At 41.3% G+C, this 23,429-nt stretch overlaps 1 protein-coding gene across 5 annotated transcripts in view; it reads right to left on the reverse strand.

The window, feature by feature from the left end:
- Positions 1–23,429, reverse strand: part of LOC145407459 (uncharacterized) — a 564,352-nt gene that overhangs the window by 60,224 nt on the left and 480,699 nt on the right. For all 5 annotated transcript variants that reach the window (XM_080278390.1, XM_080278388.1, XM_080278391.1 and 2 more), the window contains 3 exons: positions 22,945–23,112; positions 16,353–16,483; positions 7,909–8,036 (listed from right to left, as the gene is read on the reverse strand). In XM_080278390.1, the coding sequence (XP_080134516.1) occupies positions 7,909–8,036; positions 16,353–16,483; positions 22,945–23,112 (427 nt within the window). The remainder of the gene's footprint in view (positions 1–7,908; positions 8,037–16,352; positions 16,484–22,944; positions 23,113–23,429) is intronic.

Below are 23,429 nucleotides of genomic sequence, written 5' to 3' on the forward strand. Positions count from 1 at the left end.
GGACCAATTTCACCCATAAAGCCAACAGTAGTTGCAGTTCTGTAGTGGTCAGGCCCTGGGCCTATGTTGACACAGGATTTATTATTCAACATTAGCCAAAGAACAACCTCCTGAAGTCTTGGACACTTTTCTTAGGTCACCTTATGTCTGTGTGCTGTGGTATGTGAATGTCTGTATGCTCTCTATGATTGTGTGGAAGGATATAATCCATGCTCCAGTCCTTTCAAAACACTGTCTCCCCACTCACTGTTTCACCAACACAAAACAATAAAGAAAAAAATAAGTTTTATCATTACAAAAACAATTATTCTAAATCTACATAAATACCTTACAATTTTTATCTATTGTAATGAAATAATTCTTTTTATTGGCTAACTTAATTATTTTACTACAAATAAAAATAAATAATTTATGCATCAGTTGAAAAGTAAAGCAGGATAGTTAGAGATTTCTAAAATTTTTTAGCATGGCAAGATGCTATAGACTTGAGTAACATTTGCAATAGAGTAATGGGCTACGTGGTGTGATACAGTAGCAATATCTTCACATTCAATCTGTGCAAACACATAAAGCCGTTCTCAGTCAACGACACTAATTCAATGCTAGAAAAATTTTGCCTGTGGGCCATAACAACAGACCATCATGACTTTCTGATGGGGTGAAGAAACTTTTACTTAGCATGAATGTACAGCATTATTAATAAAAAAAATAAAAAAGGGGATGGAAAGGAAATAAACGTAAAAGCAAATATGAAATGGATCCAAATGCTAGTAGTATTCTTGTGAGATTTACGAGGCTTTCTAACACCTACATCCCAAATGATTTATCAAGTACATTATATCTGGTGGTCAAGCAGTATAACTGCCCGAGTCAGAGTAACAGTTTTAAAGTTACTTCCCTAACAATCTATCTGGCATACAACACCTGGTGGACTAGGAGTCAGAACATTCTAATTGGAGTGATGACCTTGCATAGGTTTCACCCCAAAGAGATGTCTGGAGCTTGTCTGATTATGTAATGCCACCACAGACAATGAGATGGTTATTTATTATTATATGTCTTCGATTGTGGAAGCCTAGCCTCAAGCCCCTACACTTCAAAGGCGGTAAAATGTTATATTTTATTTGATACATTAATTACAGCAGTAGGTGGTGGTGACCATCATCCACTCACTTGATGTAGTGCTGCCTACTTCTTCCTTAGCCTTTGTCATTCTTTTTCTGTGCCTGCCCTCCTCTCCCTATTTCTTCCATCTTTCCTGTCACTTCTTATTGCTTTTCTTTCAATTATGGGTGGCTTTACATTGAGTGACAAGCCAAATGGTTTCCTGTAAGCCAAGGAAACCATTTACAACGCTGGGTGGTAACCATATAACCGAGCCATAAGTGCTCCCTACGTGTCAACAAGTGGGTTGGTGGAGGGTTAGTGCCCCTCCCTGTAAAACAAATAACTCAGAGTCAAATGGCCACCCCTTATGGGATTATGGCATCTGGCAATAGATAGATAGATAGAATTACAGTAGTCATCTACTTATTTTTTACACCTCAACCCCTTCAGTATCAAGGTGATTTTTATACATGGTTGTTCATATCTTGCATCCCCTTTGCTGCTCAGCCAGTGAATTCTTGTATGCTGCAGGGACAGACCACTCAGCATTACCAATGTCTACCTCACATAACTTTCTCCTTCCCCTAATCCATTTTAAGTTCTCTGGTATGTTTCCCCCCTAATGATTGCATGGCTAATTATATATTGTACCCCTGGGGGTAGGGGGGGGGTTTCCAAGAATACTCCCCCATAATCCCTGCTTGTCATTAAACATGACTAAAAGGGTTGGTGGAGGGTTAGTGCCCCTCCCCGGAAAACAACTAACTAAAAAGACAAACAGTAGGCCTTGGACAAGGACTGACCAAAAGATGACGACCAAGGACCGGACAAAGGACATGATAATTGGAACATGGAATGTAAGGGGAGCAAATGATGAGGTGAAAGAGAAAGAGATTGTCCAGGTGCTTGAGGGTGCGAAAGTTGATGTATGCGGATTAATTGAAACAAAATGGAGAGGTGAGAGTGTGAGAGAATGGGAGTATGGATGGGGTATATGTGCAGGAGTAGGTAAGAATGAGAGGGCAAAAGAAGGAGTATGTATTGTTGTGAGTAAAAGATGGAAGAAGATCATAAGAGAGTATAGATCAGTTGGGTCAAGGATTGTGTGGATAAGATTGAAAGTTGGAATACAAATGTGGGCGATTGGGTGTGTGTATGCGCCAACGCAATATCATGCAAGCAGAGTGAGAGAAGAGTTCTGGACAAATGTGGAAGTGTGCATGGAAAAGTTTGGATGGAATGAGAGGGTGTTTTTGATCGGTGATATGAATGGTAAAGTAGGGAATGTGAAGGTGGATGGAACAGTTGGTGAGTGGGGTGTGCCTGCTGAGACAGATGAGAATGGCAGTGCGTTAGTGGACATTTGTGCTGGGAGGGGGTTGGTGATAGCCAATACCCTCTTCAGGCACAAAATGATCCACAGGTATACATGGCGAGTAATGAGAAGGGTAGGTGGTGAACTGAATGAAAGGAAGGCAATGATTGATTATGTGTGTGTGGATGAAAAGATGCGAAAATGTGTGATGGATGCAAGAGCATATTATAGAGGTTGGGGGAGAGGACTTTCTGACCACTACTTGGTGGTGGCCAGAATCAAGATCGAAGTAAGATGGAGAAATAAAAGAAGGGAAGGACGGGAAGAAGTATTGGTAAGGAGAGTGGAAATGTTCCAAGAGGATGAGAAAAAGACAGAGTACAAGAGAGAAGTGGAGGAACGATTGGGCAAATATGAATTGGAGCAGATGGGGGACGTGGAAGGTGTGTGCAGGATATTCACAGAAGAAATATGTGCAACATGTGATGTGGTGTGTGGGATGAAGAGAAGACAGAGGGATGTGCAAGGAACAGTGTGGTGGAATGAAGAGGTGAAACAGGCAGGGCACAAAAGAAGAAAGCATACAATGAATGGATGAGAAATCGGGGCATGGATGAAGTGGAGAGGCGGAAAAGAGAGTTATATGTAGAAAGAAAGAGAGAGGTTGAAAAGATTAGTAAGAGAGAGGAAGAAGAGAGCAGATGAGGAATTTGGAAGGAACTTGAGTGTAAAGTGGAGGGACTGTAAGAATAATGTTCCGGAAAGAGGTGAAAAGAGTAAGACATGGTGGAAGTGAAGTTAGCAGAGGAGTGAAAGATAAAAATGGTAGATTACTAGTGGAGAAGGGAGAAGAAGTGAGCAGATGGAGAGAACACTTTAAGGAATTGTTGAACATAGAGGATGGAAGTAATCCAAGTATAAGTGGCTGGGAGGAGCAGGGAGGTGAGAAGACAGGAAGAAATCAGTAGGATAGAAGTTGTGGAAGCAATGAACGAAGTTAAACTGGGGAAAGCCCCAGGAATTGATGGAGTGTGTGGTGAAATGCTGAAGCATGGGGGAGAGATGGTAATAGAATGGATGTGGAAGATGTGCAGATTGGCCTGGGAGGAAGGTAGAGTCCCTGAGAATTGGAAGTCAGGTATAATTATTCCCTTGTACAAAGGAAAAGGGGAAAAAGAAGTGTGTGGCAATCTTAGGGGCATCTGTCCTCTTAGTATAATAGGAAAAGTGTATGGTAGGATACTTATTGACAGAGTTAGAGAAAGAACAGAGGAATTAGTTGGAGAAGAACAGGGAGGCTTTAGGAAGGGAAGAGGTTGTGTAGATCAGATATTCATTCTTAGATCTTTAGTGAAAAAGTTTCTAGAGAAGGGAAAGAAGTTGTACGTGGCCTTCATGGATTTGGAGAAAGCATATAACAGGGTGGATAGACAAGGATTGTGGAAAGTATTAAGAACATATGGAGTCGATGGGAAGTTGTTGAATGATGAGAAGGTTATGTATGATGGTGCTAAGGCTGCAGTGCGTGTGGATGGTGAACTGAGTGAATTTTTCTCTTTGAAGGTTGGGTTGAAACAGGGATGTCATGTCTCCATGGTTGTTCAATCTGTACATGGATGGGGTAATAAAAGAGGTACAAGGTAGATTAGTGGATGTTGGAGTGGCCCTGGTGAGAGAGGGTAGTGTTTGGAAACTCCCTGTACTGTTGTTTGCAGATGATACTGTGTTGGTGAGTGAAGACGAAGGAGAGCTGCAAGGCTTGGTGGATGAGTTTGGGAGAGTGTGTAAGAAATGGAATCTAAAGGTGAATGTAGGGAAGAGTAAAGTGATGGTCTTTGAGAGAGGTGAAGTCAGTGAATGTACAGCGAGGTTGGATGGTGAGGAATTGGAAAATGTGAGTACATTTAAGAACTTGGGTAGTGTGATGAGTAAGGATGGAGGGTGAAGTGCTTGAAAGGGTACAGCAGGGAAGAAAGGTTGCTGGTTCCTTGAAAGCAGTGATAAGAAGCAGAGAAGTGAGCATGGAAGTGAAAAAGTTACTACATGACAGTATTGTGATACCAACTCTAACGTATAGAAGTGAAGCTTGGACGTTACTGGAAGGACACAAGTCAAGAGTGAGAGCAGTGGAAATGAGTTATTTAAGAGAAGCCTGTGGAATCACATGGAGAGACAGGCTGACAAATGAGGATATAAAGGAGCGTTGTGGCGTGGATGTGGATGTGATAGGATGCGTTAGGAGGAATACACTGAGGTGGTTTGGCCATGTGGAGAGGATGGAGGGTGAAAGACTGACGATGAGAGTGTATGTGAGTGAGGTGGAGGGGGGAAAAGGGAGGGGAAGGCCAAGGATGAGATGGAGGGATGTTGTGGAGGTATATGAGGGGGGTGTGAGTTGGGAGCGGGGCAGTGAAATGGTGGGGGACAGGGCGACGTGGAGGTGATTTGTTTGTGGCCACCCCGAACGGGATTGAGGCGTCTGGCAATTGATAGATAGATAGACAGCAGCATATGCAGCCAGATCAACATTTCCTGAGCGCAGGAAGCTCCCACCACTGGACTCACGTCCATCCACCCTTTGTGGGTTGTGAGGTATACAATAGGAGTACCTGGGGTTACATCTTGGGAAGGTAAATCAAACGTATCCTCCATGATACAGTGGCCCTGTAACCAAGAACAGTGGGTGAATGGACCACCAACTCAACAGCCTTAAAAAGTTATCGAGATGAGTACTGAAGCTAAGCACCAGGTGGTACTTGTACTCACTCTGACCTCGTACAAGATGCTTGCTCCCACACCCATACCAGCAGAATCAACTAACCCTCACAACATGAAATGTAACACCAGGTAAATTTCATGCAAGGCTGTGTTTGTTGTTGTTACTGTTGTGGCTCCAGCTCATGTGAACATAAACCCAGTGGACTGCAGACTTAAGTTATCTTTTTCCTGCAGTCATGCATCCTCCTTCCACGGGACAGAGTGGGAGATGAGAGATACTGTATTTGTATAATGAGGTAGAGGAACTGCGTGATTACATCGATGCCACCACATGAAAGCATTCCTCTCCAGCACCTTCAAAGAGGGGCACAGTGTACATACAGACCACTCTGTACTTTATTCTAATAGTTTAGATCATTCCAATCAGCCTGGGGGAAACTCAGAGTGATGGTTTGTGAAACACTTCTGAAGATATTCTAATATGACAGATCTCCTCAGTTTGAATAAAGCTGTTCAGAACAAAAATATTTCAAAGATGACATTATTGTAACAAAGGAGTAAACACAGTACTCTCATCATCATCTCGATCCATTTGCACTGTTATTCTCTTATACTGTATGTTTCTCACATCTTTTTAGTAATGACATTGCATTAATACAGAAATCCATATATGCCATAAGCAAAATAAACTAGTAAGGAAGAGGAGCTAGAAAGCCTCCTAATTTGACAAGAATATAGACCTAGTTAACTCATTCTTATATTGTCAGTAAAAATTGTTCCACTGTACCTAATAAATAACAGACAAAAGAACCCTGAAAAAGAACAAAACAGAAGGCATAATCAAATAAACATTTCCAATAATCAGTACAGTACTACACTCATTTGCTTCACACGGGTTCAAGAATTCAGCACATACTCTCATCACAACAGGAAAGGAATATGCTTATAATGGGTTTGGCAATATATTGATGGATCTAGCAAGCTACAACCACTATCAGCCAAAGAAGCATCTCTAGCATTACAATCAACCAAGAGCAACTAGATAAACAAAGGGAACTTTTGTTATAGTGAATGAGTTTATCATCATCCTCATCATCATCACCACCACCATCATTGTCATGATCTCTTCATCACCTTCACAACTTCTTCTTCCCATCAAAGGTTGGGGTGAGGTATGGTTCACAAAGCAAGAAAGCAGAAAACAGTGAATGGGTTTATCATTACCACAACCATCACAATTTCCTTTTCACACCAAAAGGTGGGGTTAGGTAGGATCCAGAAAGCAAGAACACAGGAATACATAATAGGGGGAGAACTAATCAACAGCATCCCCAATGGATTTAAAGCATTCCTGTGCTCTTCATGATATAACTGTTAAGGGTTATGGTACTTTTTACGCTATGAACATTTCCTAATTTGTCCATCCATCCATCATTTAGTCCTACGTTGCTCCATGAGGAGCGTAGGAGCCCTGGGGCTAGGCAAGTTGGTCCAGACATTTAAGATGAAAGTGACCAGCACAACTCTTCCCTCAGTGGCACTACGTGAGCAATAAACCCCAACCACTCCTTGGATATAAACCTACACACGCTCAATCCAGCTGGAGTGCCTTAATTACCCAATAAACCACCAGGCACCATAATTTGGTTATATGGTTACCAACCAGCAAAGTAAATGGTTTCCTGGTGTACAGGAAAATGTTTGGCTTGTCACTCAATGTAGAGTCATCCATATGCAGACGGAAGAGGAAAGAATGGAGGAAGGAAAGACAGAAAAGGGAGTGTAAAGTTGCCCGTAGGCAGAAGGAAAAGGAAAGAATGAAGGAAAGGAAGACAGATGAGGAAGGAATTTCCTAATTTGTATTAATGAACACTGCAGGCTTTATTATTTTAATGCATCTGGGGTAAGTAATAGAGAAATTTATGAACATCTGAGATTTTTAAAAACAGCATCTAGAGTGAGATGTGGAATTACTTAACAGATGGACACTATAATGATGTAGCAGGGATATACTGTATTAAGAGAATGCGCATAGATGCCATGCCATAAAAGTCTTTGAAAGTCAGACTGAGGATGATGATGATAATAGACATAGATCAATGTGGTATGGAGGAGGAGAATGAAGCAGAAACACAGATGAGAGAAAAGGAAGAAAAAGACGAGTGACTAATTAAATATGGTAGAGGAAGATAACAAACTCAGGAGGCAGTTTTGTCATGGTTATCCTCCGCCAAGGAGTTTTTAGGTGGGAACAAGATGTCTGTCAGATGATGATGCATACTTGGAATTACTTCACAAACTACTCATTTTTCACAGCAAAAGAAAATTTCTATGAAGCTACGATACTTAATCTGGCTGACAGAGTTGCAACATATAATCTAGTCTGTGGGGGGCCTACAGAAAATGCTTTAACACTGCTAGCTTGGGAGAGGGGAGGGCATGGGGTGTGGCAGAAGAGTTAAATCTGGGGGTGGGGGGGTGGGGTGGGGGGGCAACTGTACTAATATGACTTTGCCTCTGGGGATCAATACATACCCCCTAGAGAGGATAAAAGGTACTGTATTAAAAAGGACTGGAAGAATTCTACCTGCATTTATAAACACTGATTACAATATTGGGAAGATGTAGTACTTCTGGCCTAACCTGATCCAAGTTGGGCTAAAACTGTTAAATCTTCTCCATACCACAATTTCCATATGCTGGTAAAATTCCTCCATTTGAAATAATCATGGTACTATGATAAACAGATACTAGAAAAGAATGGTTACCTTCTGGCTTCCTGTCGAGTCCATGAGCTGATGTTGCTCGCTTGCGGCTAAGGTCTGTCTCACCACACTCAGAGGAGCGGCGGACGATGGAAGTGTCGGCAAGGTGGACATTGGTTGTTGATGTTGCTCTGTACACATCAGACATGAACGGTTAGTTCTCATTAAGTGCAGTATTTTTGCACATTCAGGAAATTTATTACAGTAAAGAATTTCAGTTATTTATCTTGTCTAGTACGCTTTAGTACTTCCTGGTCTGTTAGCTATACACTTGTAGTACACAGAATGATTTTATGTGGTTTGCATAAACAACCTACAAAAGATATTAACATGCTATATGCAGAAGTGAAATAGGTAAACAAGAAGTGTATGCTAGCCTTGTAAAGTGACAAGAATACAATCCTTAAGGTTGTTTAACCCTTTGAATCTGGCAGCACACCAGAGTACCTGCTGTCTCCAGACGATGTTATTCAGCTTAGGGGAGACCTCTTCCAATGAAAGGTGTTATCAAACCTCCCTAGTTCAAAAGGTCACTCCTAAGATGAATAAAATTGTCTGTTAGGAACAAAAATAAACTGAAAAAGACACCAAACTGAAGGTGCTAATTACAATGTCAATTATACTTCCTTTGATGTTTTTCCTGCAATTAAGTCTTGAGTGGGATGAAGAAGTTAAGAAAGCAGTGGAGGAAAAGTTAAAGAAGTGGCTAGAGTGGTTACAGGACATGGGTTCAACTGAAATATGAACTGAATATACCGGAAGCAAGAAGCACATAAAGACATTAGAGACAAGGAAAATGAGGGAGGTAAATGATCTAGGAAGAAAAATTAATACAAACTACTCTAAACATTGGAAGTTATTCTAGAAAGAGGTGCAGAAATGTATAAGTGAGACATAAGAAATGCAAAAGTGTGAAGGATGTAAGTGGTAGATTATTAACCCCTGGAGATGAAGTAAGGACTAGATAGAATTAATATTTTGATGGTCTGATCAATGGGAATGGAGAAAGCAGAGCGACTGTAAACATGATTGGTTTTAGGGACGTACACAGAATGAATGCAGTGCCAGGAAAAGTGACACTCACACAGGTGAACAGTGCTGTGAAGCGGCAGAAAAATGGGAAAGCAGCTGGGGTTGATGAGGCATATGCAGAGATGATTAAGTGTGGTGGAGAGAGCAAAATGAGGTAATGTTGGAGATGTGTAAGAAGGCATGGATGAGTGAAACTGTGCCAGCAGAGTGGAAAAAGGCTGTGATTGTACCCCTGTACAAAAATAAAGGTGGGCAAAGTAAGTGCAAGAATTATCATGGCATGTGTGTTGAGTGTTGTTGGAAAGACATAAGGAAGAATCATTATTGATAAAGTAAGAGAGATGTCACAAGGCCTAGCGGGTGACAAAAGGGTGGCTTCAGGAGTGGCAGGGGATGTGTGGATCAAATATTTGCAGTGAGCCAGATAGTGGAGAGGGCTTTTGAGAAAGACTATAAGGTGTTTATTTCATTTATGGATCTGGAAAATACATATGACAAAGTAAAAAGAAGGATTGTGGAAGGTTCTGCGCATGTATAGTGTAGATGGTAAGCTGCTAGGTGCCTCTGAGGGTTTTTATGATGGTAGGGAGGAATGTGTAAGGGTAAATGGGCATCTAAAATAATGATTCACAATCAGTGTGGGTGTGTGACAAGGTTGCGTGATGTCCCCATGGTTGTTCAGTATATATATGGATGGGGTGATGAGCAATGTAAAGACATGAGTAATGGAGAGAAGCATGGCGTTTGTAATGAATGGTGATGGATGGAATATCTCAAATTTAATGTATGATACTGATGTAGTGCTACTTGCAAATACTGGACAAGAACTTGATAGACTAGTGCAGTTTGTAGCTGTCTGTGAGCATCATGCCTTGAGAGTAAATGCAGAAAAGAGTAAAGTGGTAGTTATTGAGAGAGAAGGTGTCTCACAGTGTGATGTTACAGGGAATGGAGGGAGACGGGTATTGGTGAGAGACAAATACCTGGGTTCAGTGATAGAAAAAAGAGAGGAATATATGCAAAAGAAGTGGACAGTCGAGTGACACAAGGAAGAAAAGTAGGTGGTGCTATGATGGCCTTGATACGAAACAGAAGCCTGAGTGTTGCAGTTGTGAGAGGCTTACACGAAGGAGTGTTGGTGCCAACTTTAACATACAAGTGTGAGACTTTGGTGTGGCATGAAAATGAAAAGTCAAGAGTAAGAGCAGTGGAGATGGGACTGTTAAGGAATGTATGTGGAGTACAGAGAGTGGATAGGATACAGAATAATGTGATTCTTGAAAGATGCAGAGTGAAAGAGTCTGTGGACACCAGAATCAAAGAGTGTGCTGAGATGGTATGGTCATGTAGAGAGAATGGATGACAAGAGAGTGGTGAAAAGGGTATATCTGAGCGAATCTGAAGGAGGAAGGAGGCGAGGTAGGCCAAGAAGAAGGTGGAAAGGTATGGTGGTTGAGTGTGTGAGGAAAAGTGGTTTGGAAGTTGGTGAGGCTAAGGGACTGACAAGAGATCGAGCTGGCTGGTTGAAGTTTGTGCAAAGAAGCACATGACCAGGGATATGGGACTCCCTTTTAACATGAAAACATTCGGATTGGCTCTACTGGATAAGTATATGTGAAGCTACAGAATGTGGTGACATTTTTTGGCCTATCAGGTGGAGCCAGGATTCCGTGGGCTTGAATGATGAGTGAATGGAAGCATGACCCACTGAACTGGGCAAACTTTGGCTGTCTGGATGCTGCTACTCTTCATCCTGCCCTAGGATGGGAAAAGAGATCTGGATGATGATGATGATGTCTTGAGTAAATTACAAAAAAGGTTATGACTAAATTTCAACTCCTACCTATAAAGATCAGGTCCTAATTATGGAAACTTCCAGGACAACTGACTGAGCATGGAAACAGCTCCAGATCATGGCATATGGAGAGCTGCCATCAAGTGAAAAGTCCTACATATGTATGCACAGTCAATGGACTCTAAATATATAAGTATATACACATAGAAGCACCCATAAAGCATATGGCCCACATAACACTTCACTCTTTTTCATCTCAATCAATCATTTAGATCTAAATGCTATGTCCAACTTACCTCACATTTTCAATTACTCTTGGCAGCATAACAAAATTCCAGCAACCTGGAAACATATATGCATAATCCCAATCCTAAAACTAAACAAACCTGCATACCAGCATTATTCAAACTGCCCAAAATCCTTTTTCTCCAATGTATAAAGTCTGCAGAAAAAACAATCCTCAAAAGCATAAAACTGCACATATTCCTCTCCCCCATACAACATAGTTTCAAAGTCAATTCACTTACACACTCCAACACATACTTAACCCTTAGGCTGCAGCATGACCATCAAATTGGATATATGCTACGTGAGATATTGGGGAAAAATTGAGCCATTCCACTAACACACTCCAACACATGTTCAACCCCTTGGCTGCGGCATGAAAAACAAATGGGACATTTGTGGTGTGAGATATTTGGGAAAAACTGACCTTGTCCACATCAAAATTTTTAAGAAATTCTCATCATACACAAATAACCCACACACATTTATTTGTGGTCACCCCATATGGGATTATAAGGTGTCTGGATACAGACAAGTTAATCTATCTTATTCCTTGCAAACGAAACACACCGGAGAATTACAGGATGCCTTCATTTACATGTATTGTAGTGACGAGCTGACGACATCTTGTTTCTGGCAGTTTCTGGCCACTGCAGCATATTTTTGGGCCAGTAGCACCCACACAGCTGGAAAAAAGCCATCGCCAACCGCCACATGAGACAAAGAATGCATCAACCCCTGTCTGGCCACTTTTCATGCATAAACATGTGCTTTGTGCTTTATGAAAACACTGAAAATTGTAACACACACAGGAAGATTCTGAAAGGTTGACCACACCCAGCCAAATGTGCCTCTTGAAGGGCATGCCACAGCCATTGGGGTACAGATTTAAACAAGATATACCCCTTAGTCAGTACAGAATTAGTATCACAGCAGCAGATACTTATAAATGAGGCCTCTTTGTCTCACTGCCATACAGCCTAATATTTCAACCAACATGTGAAGGGTTCTTGCTACAAAATGTATGTGAAGTATCATGTTGTATGGAAGCGAACTGTGGCCAAAGCATGAGGATACAAGCAGACTTCAATTACAGAAATGAGAATGTTGATATGGACGAGCAGATCATCAATGAGTGAGGAAAACAAAGTATACTGCAGTGTAATGTGAGAGATTTGGCAAAGATAATAGAGAAGTAATGTGAACCAAAAAGTGAAAATGGTTTGGACATTCTGAGAGGAAAGGGAGGCTGGCTGGTTGCAGAGAGTCACAGATATGGAGAATGCTTAGGTGCAGATCATGGAAGACATGAGATGAATTCCCGTGTGGAGACCTCTGGGGCTGGAGACTGATGAGGGAAATGGCTCAAGATCACAACACATAGAGAACTGCCATCAAGTGAGATGACCCAAACAGCTAAGCACAGTCAATGTTCTCTACATATAAAGATGACATACACATATGACAATTCGTCCAAACATTCTCTCACTTAGAATTATCCAAACAGATGTAAAGAATGTCAAAATGTGGCTCATAAACTTCCCACCTGATACAGCATATAAAGTAACACACACAAAAATAAATATCAAGCAGACAATATGTCCCTTCACCTACAGGAACAACTCTTACTTACACTCTTCAGTTGTCCTAATCAGAGCAATCCCTCAACATCAGTGTACTGCATGTTTGGTTCTGATGACTTTAACAATATTGGACAATGTCTTCAATACAGTGCTGTTGCTTGAAATGTACAGCATTACAGCATTTCATTCAACTACAAGACTGATTCCAACAAAATTCTTCACCAGACAGAAGAGAATCCAAACAAGCCAATCCTTAAATTACAGACCACTGGATCCCCTTGTAAAAAAAATTCCTGCTATACAGGGCATTACCTATCACAGACATGATATCTACTCCTCATTTACATTACAAAACAAACAACTAAATCCACTAGAAATCTAAACATTCTAAAGTCACTAACAATACAACCTTCGGTCAACAGAAAGACACCACTCTCTACAGACAGCGCATCTGTGCATCTGTAAAGAATGCTTCTACAGCCTGTTTCTTACAATTAGAATCTCCAACAAAGAACAGCTCCAGACTATGTAAAAGATGGCCTTCCTTCTATATGATAACTAAAGTTCTGACTCTTATTTATTACTTGTATATGGATGAAACTCAGTTTTACAAAAAAAGCATGACATCCCACGTATTCAATCACATCACAACCCATCCTCCATCAGACAAAAACAAAAATATTTATTCCTGTCTCTTTCTATTCCCTCTGATGTTCGAGAGGAACACCTTCATGTGGTGGAACCAATAAAAACCAGCTATTTCACTGCCTGGTTATAAGAAGTTCTTCAGTTCTCTATTACCTAAGAAGAGAATGGTGGACTGGGGAGGGGTAACTTCAGCCTGCAATTCCCCCAGTTCAAGTTCATACGAGGCTGGAGCCACAACACCCAAAACAACTATTCCCAGTAATACCAATCCAACCCACAACCCAAATATTTTAGACATCATAAAACATATTCAGACATAAATTACTGAGCAAAGTTCTCCTATGCAGACAAAGACACCTCATTCTGGACAGCATTCCACCCAACACAAATATGAATGAAAACAGCATCCCAAGATCAACATGAGTTAACTCTGGCAAGACTTCATTTAGGCCCTCACTTTTCCTTGAACCAATAAATATTAAAAGTATGATATACCATATGCCCAACCCAGCATGCCAGCAGTAACAGTATCACACTGAATATCTAATACCCCAACATTTAAACTTCACTCAGCAAAGGTAAATCAATAACGTAACCTCACTGATAATTCTCTTGGAGTGCCCCCGGGATGTGGCCAGTTTCCTGGAAGCCGCAGTGTTCCCAGAAAAGGAACCTTGGGGTGACAAAGTAAAAAGTAATTAAAGCTGATTTGTCAGTTCCCCTTATTATACGGCATCAACTGTATTGAAAAGAAACTGTGGTTTATTTTTTAAACACATCCCTCACTATGCCTCGAGTCAGACACCCAAAATGAAAAAATATATATTGTACAAATATATTGAGACTTGCTTGTACTGCGGTGAACCTACACTATTTTCAAGGTATGGTGCCGCATTTCTTAATCCTGTTCAGTATTTACAGTAAACCCTCGATATAACGAACCCTGGTATTGAGAATTTCGCATATAGCAAACGGCTATATCGCGACCGAACTACCCCCAGATTTTGCGAACAAAGGTCGCTAAGTGTGGGGAGTAAGTTCACGAATCTGCCCATGGTGACAACAGCATCCCTTCCAGACAGTGAGTGTACTTCAACAGCAACCCTTCCTGGCACAGTAAGTGTACTGTAACAGTACTGTACTACATTACACTGCATTCTTATTATAGGTACTGTATTATATTTATATGTACAAATTCATACAGTATTGTATTTACAACTTCATAAACTATTGAATTCTTCATGCAAAACTTCATAGAGTAAGTTTAGGGGGGGTTGTTGTGCTCGTAGGACCGAACGACTTCCCGGTTATGGCGACCTAGGTTCGGTAATCCCTAGGATAATACCGGCCCTCAGATATAGCAAATTATTGGATATAGCAACCCACCCCTCCTCCCAATTAGTTCGTTATATTGAGGGTTTACTGTACTTCCTTCCTAGATTTCTCCATTCTAATCTATTCTCCATAGCTTTTGTAGGGCTCAAGTAATAAACGGTCAGTTTTTATTTCTTCATTATGGGGATGCAACTGTTTTATTCTTGCTGTCCCAAAATGACTCTGTTCACTTCAGGAGAGGCCTTCCAAACTAAAGAGGTCACATACAGCCTTCATTAACCCCTTCACTACACAGTCTCTCTTAAGTTTAATAAAAGTGGGATAACAGCAAGAATAAAAACATAAATGATGGCCCTGGACTAAAAGGAATTAACTTTACAGTGACCTACTTCTATCTACAGCCATTTCACATTTGACACTATAATTAATGTGTTCCTAAAAACTACCTTATTGAGCGAAAATTGTCAAATGTCAGCATTATGATCCAGCATGAATGATTACCGGTCGATGTATTTTCAAACATGTACACATAATATTCTAGGGAGTAAATATGTACCAAAGTGTATTGACTGTGACTGGGTGTATCTGTGTGTTAAATATTAGAATCCATAAGCAAGCAATTTAAAGAAATGTGTGCGAGAGTGTGTTTGTGTGAGTTCTATCAACCCTGACAATATCCACCACATCGTAACCACCTGCCAATGAAAAGTAGCATGTTAAGTGTTACCGTGTTTATTCAGAGCTTCATGGTGAGAAATGTGTTAAATAATAAATAATTATACTTCTCAACTAAGCAACTATGTGCCACATTCTTCTTCATTTTTCAAGTTACAAATTTACTGAAATACTATTATTAATTATGTCCTTTTATGCACATAATTACATAAAATTCTCATGATAAAGTACCTGTTTGATGCTCTTTTTTACCTTTAATACAGTAAAACCTCACTATAACGAACTAATTTGGGCCCAAGCCCTTCCAAAAAAGGCAAAATCCCAATAAAGGCGCCATCCAGACTTTCCCCCACTATCCTGGACTTTTTCCAATATATCAGGCATTAGTCTGGATCCCACCAATGGTTTTTAAACTGTTTTCATTACCATTGCAGTACTGTACTGTATTATACAGTGACTACAATAATCAAATGGTATACTGTAATATACTGTTTATAATAATACAGTACTGTACTGTACACTGATAAATGTGTTTTATTTTCCTTATTGTGATGAACATAGCTGAAGCAGTCAGGCAGTCTGGACTGATTATGGCTTTATCGGACTTTTTCTGATACATAAGAATTTTGTCCAGTAGCTCTTCGATTCCAATAAAAGCAAATTCCGGTCTACTGAAGTTCGTTATATCAAGCTTTTACTGTAGCAAGAGATAGTACAAAATAAAGTTTCACGTTACCCACAAAACTGACTTTCCTGTTCCCCCATTTCACAATAACAATTATGTGTAATACTGTAATATCTCTGAATACATCCCTTAATTAAGTACCGCCTGTTTTGGTATTTCCTATACTGTACTTTATGTTTTCAGTACTTCACATGATCACATTCATACTTCACACAGCTTTTGTATAACTGTATGGCAATTCACATTTTCTCTAATTTTCTGTAGCTGACAACTGCACCTCACATTTCCAATGTATTGATTTTTCATACTTTGCATTTTCTGTACTCCACATCTGCATTTCACATTCTTACCTGTACAGTACTTTACATTCCCTACTCTCTAAATCTCAAATCAACAACAATTCCCCTACCTGCGAGACCCCCAGTAAGAGGCAGTGTTGTTATCCTTGGGGTCCAACATGCGTGGGGTGGAGCTTCCAAAGGCAAAGACGATACTGCTTCGTTCATTTCGACGCTTTGACTCCATCCTCTGCTCTCGTTCCTGGAGACAAAGGCATTTTAATAGTACAATGAACATACATACATACATCACCTAATGCGGTGTTGCCCCATGAGGTGCGTAGCAACCCGGGGCTAGGTAAGTTGGTCCTGACACTTAAGATGAGAGTGACCAGTTTCACTCATCCCTGAGTGGTATTATATACAAGAGCAATAAAACCCAACCACCCTTTGGATATAAACCGTCACAGGCTCAATCTGGCTGGAGGGCCTTAATTACCCCCTAAAACACCAGGCACCACAGTAGTAGTAGTAGTTGTTCCCTAGGCAGTCTGGCCGAACAGCCCCGAGTCCCTTAAGAAGGCCATGGCCAAGACCGGGCTTTCCCACAGAGCTCTCAACGAGTGTATGTTGTGTTGCTGGCGTAGGTGATTGTGTGCAATGCAGTCTTCCATAATGTGCTTAATAGTATGGGATGCTGTGTTGCATCCTGGACAGGCATCAGCGACGGAGTCATCCAGCCTCTTCTGGTAGCTTAAGAGGGCTGGATGGTGCCCACATCTCAGCCTGGACAGGTGGACCCTGTCCTCACGAGGAAGACAGGATTCAGAAGGGTGGATGTCAGGAGGCCGTGCATGCAGCTGTGTGTCGTCTTTAAGTGACTGAATGGAGCGGCGAGTGATCTGAGTGTGGATATGTTTCTGGAAGCTGGCCTGAGGTGGGAGAGGGGGGAGGGATGACAGTATTTGTGTATGGTATTGTGTGCTGGGTGTTGTTTTGATGTTCCTTGGTGTGGGTGTGGATGTGCTGCCATGTATTGTAGTGGATGTTGTGGGTTTGTGGAGGCTGCAGCAAGAAACTGGGTGCCTCTCATATCTAGGTGATCCTTGACTTTGAGGACTTTGGTTTCTTGATGTAGGTGGTCTGTGAGTGTAGTAGCTGTGCAGCCTGTGATTGTTTTTAGGGCCTTGTTCTGTATGGTCTGTAGAGTGTTGTAGTGTGTTTTGGTCAGGTTAGAAGCCCAGGCAGGGCTTGCATAATTCATCAGTATACAAACAATGCATACATTCAGTATGTATTGTTTGTATACTGTGGTGGTGGTTTCTTTGTTGTGTCCAAATGTTGTATGGGCAAGTGACCTCAAAGCATTGAGTCTTGGTGTTATTTTATTTTTAAAGTTTGTGATGTGTTGTTTAAATGATATTGATGTATTGTATGTTACACCAAGGATTTTGTGTGTGTGTGTGTGTGTGTGTGTGTGTGTGTGTGGTAGGGGAGTGTTGTTTATGGTGAGGTGTGGGATGTGACTGTGTTCTGCTGTCCAGTTTGTGAGAAGAGTCACTGTAGATTTGGCTGGGGCTATTTTGAGCCTGTTTGTGGTGAACCATTCGTGTAATGTGTTGAGGTAAGGTTGAATGATGTGTGCAGCTGTGTTTGCATTTTGGTGCGTACATGTAAGTGATATATCATCTGCATAGGAAGCTATGTGTATCTATGGTGTGTGGGGTGTGGGTACATCATGCATGTATAGATTAAAGAGTGTAGGGGACAAAACAGATTCTTGGGGGCCGCCGTTTGTGAAGTTTCTGATGTTAGAAGATTGACCGGCAAATGTTACGTGTGCACATCTGCCTGCTAAGTAGTTTGCCAGCCATCTTTTTGTGTTATTGTGCATGTTTGTACTGAGTATTTTGTTTGTGAGGTTGTGGCGGGGGATGGCATCAAAAGTTTTGCTAATGTCTAGTGTGATTAGGAGTGTTCTGTGTGGTGGCCTAGCTGAATTTATGCCATCGAAAACTCTCTGTGTAAGGTCTGTAAGAAGGGTGTTTGTGGAGTGTGGTGGCCTAAAGCCATGTTGTGACTGGGCTAGGGGAATGTGAGGTGTGACTAGTTGTGGTATCAGTCGTTCGGTGACTTTAGAGGGGGTGCAGAGGAGTGGGATGGGACGATGTGAGAAGGGTAACGTGGGGTCTTTGTTGGGTTTAGGGATAGTGATGATACTGCCATGCTTCCAGATGTTGGGTATTATGTTGTGTGAGTAGCTGTAGTTTGATATGTTGGTGAGTGCTTGTATGCCTTGTGGTCCTACGTGTTTAAGGTGAATGTTGCTTATGTAGTCTGGTCCACAGGCAGATGAGTGCTTGAGGTTGTTAATGATGTGCTTCGTCTGGTTGTAAGTGTTTGGTTTTATGGCTACCATCTAGCACAGTACAGTACAATCCCAGTTAACCGAGCAGCTTGGGGAATTTACCTTCCCAGTTACAGATTTTTCCCATAGTTCTGATATTCAAATCTATACAAAGGTGATAATTATCACAGCAATAAATACAATTCAGGTACTCACCACTCACAGCAGGGGCCACACTAAGAGATTCCACCAAAAAATTGCCTCGTAAACATACACCATGGTCATAATGCACGTGCATGCAATGCCTTGCAGTAATGCAAAATGCACAAGTCCATTCTCATAACTACCGAATAATTTGTTGTATGTACTGTACTCATAAAAATGGAAAACTAAAGAAATAAAATCCTGAATATTTATTGGTGAATTATCACGACACCTGTGTCCCCACATGACCTATGTTTACGGTCCCGGCCCCAACTGACCGCCACCATTCCACCACTCATCTGTTTTGCACCATTCTGTTAACTACCGAAGTATTCGTTGTATGTACTGTACTCATAAAAGTGGAAAAATAAAGAAACAAAATCTTGAACATTTATTGGTGAACTGATGTTAAGACTGCACAGTAGAATCATCACGACCCCTATGCCCCCACACAAGCTTTGTTTACGGTCCCGGCCCCGACTGACCACCACTATTCCACTCTTCACCCGCCAATCAGCTGTTTTGCACAAAATAAAATACATGGTGTACATATGAAGTGCAAGAATATATTTTTTTTTTCTTCCAACAAAGTAAACCTTCATTCCTATTAACATTTTTTTTTCATCTCTGCCAGCACACATGCATTCTAAGATGAATTTATGTGGTGCAAGTTAGAGTCGGTCCGTTAGGAAGCAAAACACCGGTGTTTGCTGTTTGCTGATTTGCTCTCTCCCGAGATGTTTGGTTTACAAATTCCATGCCTGTCTTTGAAACGATTTAACCATCCAATACCGAAAACACACTCGACTTCAATATTCATTTTACTGTGAAACTCTCTTGCTTTTTCTTGTATAAGAGGACCAGAAATAAGTGCTCCCCTAGATCTTTCTAAGCAAAACCACTTGAATGATGAAGAGTATGCCTTTTTTCAATGGACTTACTTGTCTCGCTTTTCATGAAAAATTCATTGAGCTTGGATGCTTAGGCCTTGATATCATAAATCGTTGAATTTCCTACATTATATTCAGTCATCAGTGTTTTATAATGTTCGCCTATTTTCAAATCAACTGCATATGCCCAGCTTCTGTTTCAAGGTAAGCACGACACGCTTACGTTTAGTTTGCTATTTAGGCATTTTGGAGTGTTGAAATTACTGTCCATCAGAGCAACACAACAGAAACAGAGCTTGTTTACCGTCTGGTGGAAAAAAGCAGAGTGGTGATTTGTGGAAATTGTGGAGGGTGTGGAGGATGACTGAATTCAAGTAGGGGAAAGAGGGAAGAGGAGGGCTGGTTAAGAGGATTTACATTAGCCAGAAATGCCTTCACCTTGCTTAGTACGACTTCACCCAGCCTCGCGTGACACGATAAAACTGCGGTTTGGCGGTCCATTCAAATTGGCATACAGCTATAACTTACTGACATTTTTACCAGCCCTTGAATTTTCCCGTTTTTCTGAGTATTCCGTTTGTCTGGATACTGGATAGCAGGGATTGTACTGTAAATGGTTTCCTGGTGTTCAGGGAACCATTTGGCTTGTCATTCAGTGTAAAGTCACCTGTAGACAGAAGGAGGAGGAAAGAAAGAAGGAAAGATGGACATATGAGGAACGACAGAAAGAAGGAAGAGTGGAAAGAGAGAGGGGCACTTTTTCCCCCCCTGGAAAGTCAAGTCACCCCATCAAACTAACCATTTATATCATATTGTGATACAGATTGGTTTTTTATCTTATTTTTGCACACTGTTTGTCATTATACTGATTTTAAAAATCACAAAATGTATTTTCCTGTGCATGTTTACCTGACAGATGAGTGACACAAGGAAGAAAAGTAGCTGGTGCAATGAAGGCCTTGATAAGAAACAGGTCTGAGTGCTGCAGCTGAACGAGGCTTACATGCGGGAGTGTTAGTGCCAACTTTAACACATGGATGTAAGACTATGATGATGCATGAAAATGAAAAGTCAGGAGTAAGAGCAGTGGAGGTGGGACTGCTGTGGAATGTATGTGGAGTACAGAGGGTGGATAGGATACGAAATAATGTGATTTGTGAAAGGTGTGGAGTGAGGATGTCAGTGGATGCCAGAATTGAAGAGAGTGTACTGAGATGGTATGGTCATGTGGAGAGAATGGATAACAAGAGAGTGGTGAAAAAGGTATATCTGAGCGAATTTGAAGGAGGGAGGAGGACAGGTAGGCCAAGGAGAAGGTGGAGAGATATGGTGGAAGTGTGTGTCAGGAAGAGAGGTTTGGAAGTCAGTGAGGCTGGGGAACTGATAAAGAGATCAAGCTGGCTGGATGAATGTTGTGAGGAGAAGTGCATGACCAGTGATTTGGCACCCCTTTGTAACGTGGCAGTGTCCGGACTGATTCAATTGGATACGTTTAGGTGAAGCTACAGAATGTGGTGAATGTTTTTTGGCGTATCTGATACAGCCAGGATTCCGGGAGCTTGAATGATCGAGTGAATGAAAGCGTGGCCCATTGGATTGGGCAAATTTGGGTTGTCTGGACACTGAAACTCCTCACTCTGCCCTTGGGTGGGAAAGGTCAGGATGATGATGATGATGATTATTATAAATTAATAAACACCACCTACAAGGCATTCAATCTTTTCATTAGTGATTGCAGAGATATGCTGAACCGGCAGTATGAATATAATTTACATGTTAGTAACACTACATATATTTTTGTATTGGGGTGTTGTAACACCCCACAGGACTAACCACATTTGAATACCCCACAGGACTAACGAAGGGTTAAGATGAAAGTGACCAGCCTCACACAGCCCTGAGTGGCATTATGTAAGGAGGAAGACATTCGCCGGCTCAGACGTACAGAAATGACAATGATTAGGTGGATGTGCAGTGCGTCCCTGCGCCCAAGGCCTGGAGGGGCTGGGTTTACAATGGAAGAGTTGAGAGGTAGGATGGGACTGGAGTGTATTGGTGTTGTGATGAGGAGAGGTAGATTGAGGTGGTTTGGACATGTGGAGAGGATGGAGGATGATAACTGGGTGAGGAAGGTGAGAAGTGTTAATATTGGGGGTGAGGTTTTGAGGGGTAGACCGAGAAAGACATGGGACGAGGTCATTAAGTGTGACCTTAGGGTTAAGGGACTGAACAGGGAAGCTGCAATGGATCGTGCAGCGTGGAGAGCCGCCATTAGGTGACCAAGGCCGACACATGCAAGCATGTTGGAGCCTTTAAAAACGAAACGAAATCACAACCACCCCTTGGATATAAACTTACACTGGCTCGATCCCACTGAAGCACCTTAATTACCCATTAAATCACCAGGTGCCATAGTTTGGTTATGTGGTTACCACCCAGCAGAGTAAGTGGTTTCCTGGTGTACTGGAAACCATTTGGCTTGTTGCTCAATGCAGTCACCTGTAGCCAGAAGCAAGAGGAAAGAATAAAGGAAAAAAAGACAGATGAGGAAGGATGGAAAAAAGGAAGAAAAGAAAAGGCAGTCACCAAAGAGCAGCACTACATTGATGATACCTGACGATGTAACTTTACTACACTGTATAAAAAAGAAAAAGAAGCTTGAAAATGAGATATAATGTTAAATTTAGATTTTGTTATGTCTTAATAAACTATGCCATTAACTGCCACACTGAGGGTACTAGATTACATAAAATTTCATATACCCTAAGTATGAACCATTAGTATTCTATGCACAGAATAATCTCCAGTACGCACTGTACCTAATACAGTACAGTACTACTAATACTATACATTTACACCACAGTCAGCTGGTTCAAATCTTATACCAGTACAACTGAATTATGAATTATGTAGACAGTCATAAAGCTCATGGATTTGTACAGTATTACATATATACAACAATAATGTACTCTGTGAAGTTGAGTAAATACTGTAATATGCTTAAAGAAATTAAGAAGATATCTATGGCAAAATGAATGTTTCTGATACAGCCAGTACTGTAAATCCCTAATTAAATGCAGTACAGAGTATGCATCATTACTTGTTGAAATGAGTACAATTATCACAAAATGGAAAATTTTTAAGTGAGCTAACCTGAGAAATATGTTGAGAGTGCACTGTACAACGGCAAAAGAAAAAAGCCAGATTAATTCCATTCATTTGGAGATACAAACTTCTAGGCAGTTCTTTAAGATTCAGATCTATATGAATATGACAACTCACAGCAGTTTTCCTAAGCACAGCTTCCCTACGGTCTTGTTCTGCTTGCTGGATGATCCTCTTGCGCTCCTCCACCTGTGAGCGCCGTTCTGCATCTCGCACCCTCATCTCTTCCAAGCGGCGGCGGCGTTCATTCTCCTGTTGTTCCCGGAAACGTTGGGCTGCAGCCGCCTGATGGGGGTGAGGGTGGGTGTGTATGAGAGAGGAGGAGACTAGTCAGTTGAAAAAGGCTCAAAATGAGTGAGAATGGACAAGGAAATGGAAAGATCAAACAAGAAAGGGATGACGATGGGGAATATTTATAGGAGAAATTATTAGGAAAGGGCATCATTATTTGAAGGAGATGATTAGATATGGAGAGGAAAGGCAGAGAGACCAAATGAGGAAGGGGCTTTATCACAAGAGGAATGGAAATGACTAACAGCAGTTAGATGTGGAATTTAATGAGCTGCACCATCTACTGGCAATAGAGTAGGTGTGTGATGTAG

The sequence above is a fragment of the Coenobita brevimanus genome, chromosome 73 (assembly GCF_032717465.1).
Source record: "Coenobita brevimanus isolate Jiangsu-jjx chromosome 73, ASM3271746v2, whole genome shotgun sequence".
NCBI lineage: Eukaryota > Metazoa > Arthropoda > Malacostraca > Decapoda > Coenobitidae > Coenobita > Coenobita brevimanus.